General features: G+C 40.3%; 2 protein-coding genes across 2 annotated transcripts; both read right to left on the minus strand.

Moving 5' to 3' along the window:
• Positions 1-5,159: 5,159 nt before the first annotated feature.
• On the minus strand, positions 5,160-7,162 carry LOC107043449. The gene is made up of 2 exons (XM_015264970.1): positions 5,384-7,162; positions 5,160-5,288 (listed from the first exon to the last, which is right to left on the minus strand). The coding sequence occupies exons 1-2, from the start codon at positions 7,160-7,162 to the stop codon at positions 5,160-5,162; spliced, it is 1,908 nt and encodes a 635-aa protein (XP_015120456.1).
• Positions 7,163-7,173: 11 nt separating this feature from the next.
• Positions 7,174-8,031, minus strand: LOC107043451. The gene has a single exon (XM_015264971.1). The coding sequence runs from the start codon at positions 8,029-8,031 to the stop codon at positions 7,174-7,176; it is 858 nt and encodes a 285-aa protein (XP_015120457.1).
• Between the last annotated feature and the right edge of the window lie 761 nt (positions 8,032-8,792).

An 8,792-nucleotide genomic window follows, 5' to 3' on the forward strand; every position in this document is an offset into this window, starting at 1 on the left:
GGGGGGGGGGGGGGGTTGGCGAGCGAAGCAAGCTGGGGGCGTAGCCCCCTAGTCGTTAAATAATAAGGAATATTGTCAAATGGGTTTTAAATAGAATTTTCTGGGGGGAAAGGAATTTTATTATTTAGGGAGAGGATTCAGTTTCAAAAATAGTTGAAAATCAAGAAATTTAGAGTTGAATTTGATTTTAATTGCGAATTTTGAGTCAATTAATTTATAAAAACAAAAGTATTTAAATTACAAAAATTTAACAACTGAATTATTTCGAATTTCTCTACTCCTGGAATGATCTGAAAGATCTACTTTTGGTCTTATGTCACAAATTATTTTATTCATAGTTAAGTTTGCTTTTTGCAGTTATATAATTTTATGTGTAGATCTTGGGGTAAATCTGAGATTTCCTCACCAGCAATTAGTCAAGCTAAAAGCTGTTATGGATACTTTCGCGAATAGACCTTCTTCTACTCTTTAGATTATTTTAACAAGTTTTTGATAGTTGAATACTTGAGTTTGAGTGAGACTGTCCGCAACACTTCCCAATAGTCTGAGTCCTTAAATGTATGAAGGAACACCACTCTCGATTAAAGCAACTTTATCCCCGGATAAAATCATTTGTTCGGTATTACTTAATAACTATTCCACGTAACATCGACTTTGCACCGCTACGAACGGAAAGATTGAAGAACTGGATCCATTAAATCAACTACTGCGACCAGAACTGCTACTGATCCTCGGCTGCTTCAAGACTAATTAATTTGATTTTTCTGGCATTTCTATATGAACGGCGGAAATGTCAACTTGCGGTGGCGTCCCTGTACTGATTGACGCTCCTACGTATCTTATCACAATTTAGTTCATTGTGAATAAGGATCATGAAATTGAAGCATACATATCATTTTGATAGGGCTCTTTACATTGAAGTTATTGGAGAAATTTCTGATTTAAATTCAATAAAGTTCATTCACATCAAATAAATACATCTAATAAAATAAAATAGCTCGTTATAGAGCTTTTACTCAAACGTAAAATCTATTATTATTTGTGTTTTCATTACCATGTGATGATTCTTCATTTGAATGACCTAAAAGCATTCATTTAATTATAATGGAGATTTTTTTTTTAATGAATAAATTATTAAGGTCATGTAATTGAACCATTTTCAACGAAAATATTGTTGAAATTAATAGATAAATTTCAAATACAGAGATTTATGCTTCTTCCGAAATTCTTCTGTGTAAATAAATAATGCAAATTGTTAACTTTTGGAGATCCAATTTTGTGGTCGTGAGATTCATTATCAAATATTCTGAAAATAAATAAATTTATTACAAAACATGAAATAATAATTTCTGTATTTCATCTGTGATCAATAAATATTATCAATGCTAAGTTTTATAAATTTTTTGGGATTCAATATTTTGGTTGTAAATAGCTACGGTGATGCCTGCAATGAGAACCACCCGTGTGCGACTTATCTCTCTGTTGGTAGCACCTGCAACAGTGGAAAATGCGTTTGTTCTCCAGGGTATCTTTATCTGCACGGATTCTGTTATAAAACAACCGGTGAGCAGTTGTCAGTTAATGACTATACAGCTGAACCCTGGAAAAGTGTTTTAATCTTTTTCTATTAATCAGCCGTGCGTGCTGCACATACGCCTTCTCATCTCCTCGCGTAGTGGCGCTTTGGTTTCAGTCTTACGTGGTTTCAGACACGTGGAGCTCCAACGAGTCAATTTTTAATTGCTGGAAAATGTGGTATGACTTTTCCCACTCTTTTAATTATCATTGTGAAAGTAGTTCATTCGGTCCTTGGGTTTTTCGATTTATTGTTTTCAATCATTCCGTTTATGTGCGAATTTTAAAGTTGAGAAATGGGGACGTGCTGATGAAGCATTTCATCACTGTTAAAAGTTCCTCAAATTCAGAAGTAATGTTATATAATAGTTTTTATATATTGTAACGAGATTTTCTCGTTACGGTAAACTGTTTTACCAACACGAAAACCCATGAGTTAAAAATGGTTAGAGTGAGGGACAGAGAGAAAGAGCGACATCTAACGCCAGCTGAAGAAGCTGAGCGAGAGATGAGAGTGACATCGAACGGCGGTTTAAGTGAACTGCCCGTGAGGTGAATAGACCAATCAAATAATGCCAAGAGGCGTGGTTTGGGTGAAACCATGCTTCTGAACATTATAGAGAGGCTGTTGATACCCTGTCGCCTTATCTAGAAACTCGCCCCGCTGTGTTTGGGGGAAACGGGCCAACGTATTGGCGTTCCAACTGGGCGATTCTAGAGGCGCTATCGACTTAGACTAGGGACCAACGGCTAGGTGAGAGGACTAGCGCCCCCTCGATTGCCGTCGAGCTGATTGGTGGTGGTGGGGTAATGGATGACCTACCGCCGCTGAGATGTTCAGACTAGGGGGAGAAGGCCCTAGTAGATTTCGAGAGAGTCGGTGACAGGCACTGGAGTCGAGCGGATGTAAATCGTCCGGTCCTCGACGACGGTTGGAAGTGGCATTAGTCCATTATGGATTATGGGGGGTCCGTTGTGAGGACAAGGTCCGGAACAGCGAGAGAATGGGACGCTTCGGCGTCCCAAACAGAAGGATCGGATTACTTTGAGGACGTGGAGTGTTTTAATTCCATGTTCTCAGGGATCCATCACTTCGGACGAAAGAAGTGGTGTTGGCGTGAATCCCTGGGCCGGGGGTTAGGCCGACTTCTGGAGGCCCGATCGCACGTACCTCCACGACGAGTACTCTGGGTGTTGGCCCGCGATGATAGTGCTTTTACCGAGCATTGAGATTGAGTTGGGGTGGGCACAGGTGGGTGAAAACAAGTCTCCGGATACCTGTGTCGCATGTGCCTCTCAGTGTTCGGCGCTCCGAGGAGTGAGAAGGATTCGCAAGTGATGGTCGACTTCTCCAGAGTTGAGCCACTCTGGAGAGGAAAGGAATACGTCAGAGGAATGGAAACATCCTCGGCGAAAGATACATGGGAGAATAGCTCCTGGAAGATACGCTTAATCGCCGTTTCTCGGCTGAAAAGACGAGGAGCGATTGAGTGAAATACTCCTAGTATGGTGAACCTCGCCCACTCTACCGTTTTACGCTGATGCTGGCTCGGCATTGTTAGCCCCGCTACGAGAAGTCCTCAGGGTAGACGAGTTATCCTCTGAGGCCGGTTTACCATTGGATTTTCCGTGAAAATCCAACTGGCGCCCGACTTAATTGAACGATAGAGGAGATGCCCAAAATAGTTTCGGATATTTGCTAGTGGAGCACCGGCAGAAATCCTTTACAATATATATTTTCTTTTTAATATAGTAGGATATTAAAGGATATTGGATTCAACACTAGTATTTCGAATTTTCACAACACAGTTAATATATTTGTCTTTACATCACTAATTACACACACTTAATCCCTTTTAATGTTGTTGGTTGATAATTGCACTAACTGAATTTAATAACTAATAGTATTATTAATTCTACTATTGGTATTAAACGTAAAGTTAAGAGAGTTCTCTATGACTAAGGATTGTCGCCACGGTTGTCAGAGTAATACTAACTCTACACTTCTTAGATTTCTCTCGAGTTTCTTAAATTGTAGGAAACCTTTAGGAAGGGGTCAAAGGAATTGTTCATTGGATGTTTCGGGTTTTCTGCTGATCTCTATTGGAAGTTGGTTGAAAGAGGGTGGAGATTGTGTACTTTAAATTGTCTTATTGGTTGACGCTGGGTCTGGAGGGTCAGTCCGCGAGGACTGGACCTTTCGTTTTATAAGCACACGTGCCAACACTTCACCCCGTGACGGAGCAGTCCCAGAGATTTTATGACTGCAGTTTGGGTAAATCCCGATCGTAAATTCTGGTTCTGGGGTTATGCAGAATTTATCCATTCATAAATCTGAGGATTATAAAAAAAATAGGCTTGAAACTGAATTTTCTAAGATGTGGGATTTTTCCCCATCGAAAGGGGAAGGGTCAGCACGTGAGGATGATTTCTGGGGAAACTATTTCTTTCAACGACAAACTAGAATTTTACATGAACATTTTCCCTATCTCAAATTGGACATTTTTTAATGGAATTTGATTTGAGATGAGGGCTCTTTAGTCGTAACATACTCCCGCCGTTGAACTCTTTGTTCAACTGAATTCATTCGACATCAATTGGCAAAGGAGCAAGTTTGCGTACATTTCTCTTAAAAATACCATTAGATGTTTTTACTGTGACAACTCTAATTATATTGTCATCTTCTGGATGAGTTTCAACAATTTTCCTAATTTCCATTGCAAGCTTGGAAGATTATCTTCCCTAAATAAAACAAGAGATCCAGCTTTCAACTGGTGTTCCCCATTTGTCCATTTATTTCGAACATGAAGATGATTGAGATATTCGCGATGCCATCTGTTCCATACATCTTGCCGAACCCTTTGAATGAGGGCCCCGTTAGGAAGCCGCTTTAGTGGGTCGGATGTCAAATCTCGTTCAGGAATAGTAGCAAGTGGTCGTACTAGCATCAAATCTCCTGGGGTTAATGGTCGTAGGTCGTTCGGATCGGACGAGCAAGGTGCTAGAGGCATAGAATTTAAAATTGCTCCTATTTCGATTATCAGGGTATTAAATTCTTCCAATGCGAATAATTGATTGCCCGTGATTCTAATTAAATGATATTTAACTTTTATAACTTTACAGCCGCCTCCCAGAGACCTCCAAAATTTGGACTTAGTGGTGGTGTAAAATGCCAATCAATATTTTGATTCCCCAAATATTCGTTGATTTTGTCATTGAAATCTTGCTAGTATAATTCTGCGATGATTCTTCTCAATTCTCGGCTGGCGCCCACAAAGTTCGTTCCATTATCTGAATGAATTGCGGTTGGTTTACCCCTACGAGAGATGAAGCGCCTCAAGGCTCCAATGAACCCAGAGGTGGTCAGATCACTCACTAGCTCTAGATGAACGGCCTTCGAGGCCATACCAACAAAGACTGCGATATATGCCTTGACCTTTTTTACACTTCGGTATTTTCTTTCCTTGATCAGCACTGGGCCGGCGTAGTCTACTCCTACCTGTAGAAATACTCCTGATGTGTTATTTGTCACTCTTGATGGTGGTAAGTTTCCTATGGTATAGTTGACCTGTGTTCGTTTAGCCTTACTGCATCTCACGCAGGCTCTCACTATCTTTCTTGTTTGAATCCTTCCTCCTAATGGCCAGTACCGTTGTCGTATAGCATATAATGTAGTCTGTATTCCTGCATGGAGATGTGACAGGTGGCATTCTCTGATGATGAGGTCAGTGATGTGGTTATTCTTTTGGAGGATGATTGGATGCTTCTGTTCATATGATATGTCTGCGTGTTGCAATCTCCCTCTTACTCTCCATATTCCCTTATCATCGATGAATGCATTGAGCTGAGACAAGTTTTTTTGTTGAGAGTTTTCATTTGGAGTTTTGATTTTCTTCAGGTCGTCGGGGAGAGATTGCATTTGTGCTATTTTTCTCATCCTCAATCTGGCCTCGTTCCTTTCTTCGACTGAAATCGGTCCCTTGAAGGCTCGCACTCGTTTCAGACGTTTTTGTATGAAACGTAAACAATAAGAAATGATTCTTTCCGCCTTGTAAATGCATGAGAATCTCTTGAATATACTGTCATCGATGATTGCCTTCAAACAAGTCTTAAGTTCTGCGTCGTTTGCTGTAAATATTTCGGGATCCTTAGGCCATTCCTCTTCTGGATTCTTCAACCACGTGGGCCCTACCTGCCACAGCTCGTTGCTGGTGAAATCAGCAGGTAGTTGCCCTCTGTAGAGTGCATCGGCTGGATTGTCAGCTGACCCAATATGTCTCCATTCACAATGTTTTGACCCTTGTTGGATGTCGGTTACTCGATTTGCAACGAAGGTCTTCAATAGATGGGGAGATTTATTTATCCAATGTAGGGTGATCGTTGAGTCTGACCATAAAATTGTTCTGGAGATTTCTTTCTTGATGGCCCCTTGCACTGAATTGCATAATTCTACGAGTGTTTGAGCTGCACAAAGGTCAAGTCTTGGTATACTCATCGTTTTTAGAGGAGCTACACGTGATCTCCAACAGAGTAGCTGTGTTTCTATCTCTCCATGTTTGTTGGCTGAACGAATGTATAGACAGGCACCGTAGGCAATTGTGCTGGCATCCGCGAATCCGTGTATTTGCAATTCGCTCGCATCATTTATCAGCACGTTACGTTTGAAGGCTATATTCTTCAGAAGAGGCAGTTGTTGATAATATTCAATCCACTGAGTGTGTATGCTCTTAGGTATAGATTCGTCCCAGTCTATACCAGCCGCCCATAGCTGTTGCATTACGTGTTTGGCGGTCAGGATGACTGGGCCGAGTAGGCCAAGTGGATCGAAGATGGATGCAATGTCTGATAGTATTTCCCTCTTTGTGACTGGTTTTTCTTCGGGTGATATTTTATGAAAAAAGTTTATAGTATCAGTTTCTGAATTCCAGAAGATTCCTAGAGTTTTCAGAGTTTTGTCATCATTAATGAATAATTTCTGATTAATCGACTCCGTTGGAAGGTGTTTCAGCAGCTCTTTTTCATTGGGTGCCCACAGACGGATATTAAGACCGCCTTGTTTTAAGCATTCAATGATTTGCCTCTGGACTGTCTGAGCTTCAACCAAAGAGTTGAAACCGGTCAGGAGGTCATCTACATACATATCTCGCAACAAAATTCGAGCAGCTTGTGGATACTGCTTTTCGTAATCTCGTGCGAGTTGTTGTAAACTTCGAATGGCTAGAAATGGAGCTGCTGATAAACCGAATGTTACAGTATTCAATTGGAACGTAGCTATTTCACCGGTCTCATCTCGCCATAAAATTTGTTGATATTTCCGATCTTCCTCTCGTACCCAGAATTGTCGATACATTTTCTCAATGTCTCCAGTCAATACATATTTGTGGAATCGGAATCTGAGTACGAGAGAAAAGAGATCATCTTGAATAGTTGGACCAGTCATTAGTGTTTCGTTCAGTGAGAGACCTGAGGAGGTTTTAGCAGAACCATCGAAACCGACTCGGAGTTTCGTGGTCATGCTAGTCTCCTTTAGTACTGCGTGATGAGGTAGAAAGTTCCCCTCAGCATTATATTTCGATAATTTCGTCATATGTCCTAGTTTCATGTCTCGTTGATAACTTCTTGGTATAGTTGTCGAATACTAGGATTTTTCCTGAATTTATTCTGTAGGCTGTTCAGTCTTTTTTGAGCAATTTCTATGGATTTGCCCAATTTGACCTTTTTTTCATTGAATGGTAGCGCAACAATGTATTTCCCTGATGCGTCCCAACTCACATGCTGTTTAAAATGTTCTTCTGTTGCGTTTTCTTCTGGGGATGGATATTTCCTTTTTGGACCTTCCTCTATCTCCCAGAATTTCGTCAGCATGTTTACAAGCTGAAGGTGATGGACCCGTTGTGGTATCCCTTCATCGCATGCTCTGCTATCACCCCCAATTACCCAGCCCAATTGAGTCTTTTGTAAATACAGATCAGGCCTACCCTGGTTGAACATTTTTATCTGCCCAATACTCAGCAGTAATAGTGTTGGACCTGATCCGAGCAAGATGTCAATTGGAGCAGGTTTGTAAAATTCTGGATCGGCTAATTGTATGTTCTTTGGTATCTCGATGAGGTTTTTATGAATTGGTCGGATTGGGATGAATTGTAAAATTGATGGAATTGTCAAACATTCAAATTTTCCTTGATATTTACCGTCTGAAGATTGTATGAAGATTCTCAATTTCCATTTCGTGTATGTGGTTAATCCATTGAGTGTACCTACTGGAATGGAGCATTTCTCCTTTCGGATGTTCAACTTCTCAGCGAATTCGTTGGTCATGAAGTTTGTTGTTGAGCCTGTATCCAGAAGTATTCGTCCTCTTATAGGTTCACGATGGTTGTTGGATACATTGGCCATCGCAGTGAGTAGTATCTGATTGCTAGCATGAGCACCGATGAGAGTTGTCTGTTGATCCATTCCAGTGGTTGATTGTCAGTTGGAGGTCTCTCCTGAATTATCGTTAGCAGCGGTGGAACGGTCCACGTGAATTAATGTATTATGGTTCCCTTCACATAGTAGGTATCCACTCTTTATGTTGCATTCAGTCGTTTGATGATTGTTACGAAGACAATTTTTGCAATAACCTCCAGTTTCGACAGTGTTTATTCTGGTGGCAATTTTCATTCGTTTGAAACTCTTGCATTTGTATAATGGGTGTAGTTTGTCGTCACATAACGTACATTTCTTATCACTGTTCACGAAAAATGCCAATGTCAATAATTTTTGCTTCCGGATGGAAGCATTGTAATCGTCAAAATTTAAGTTTCCAATTTTTTTGGTGGGGGTGACTAAATATGGTCTAATTAGTCGAAAAATGTGATTTCTAGACCATGTTCGTATGTATGTATATATGTATGTGATCGGTCCCTCGAAAGGTTTCATCAACGATTTCCCCATGACAAATGTACCGAATTCCATTTTTTTAAACTCAATGTACACATTCATAAGCGCTATTTAATAACGCCAATTGAAACTTGATCCATAATGTAGTTTTTTAAAGATTGATATTTCTTTGAAAATCGATTTTTCGACGATGGCTCAAAAATTTGCCATTTTAATAGATTCAATAACGCATTAAAATATTCCTTTCAATGCCTTCTTCACCGAGTTCGAATATCATCGGATCAGCATAATTCGTTCTTGAATTATTCAGTTATAGCGTCAAATAAATCGCAAAA

Source organism: Diachasma alloeum, unplaced genomic scaffold (genome assembly GCF_001412515.2).
Source record: "Diachasma alloeum isolate Michigan unplaced genomic scaffold, Dall2.0 Dall_scaffold_00577, whole genome shotgun sequence".
NCBI lineage: Eukaryota > Metazoa > Arthropoda > Insecta > Hymenoptera > Braconidae > Diachasma > Diachasma alloeum.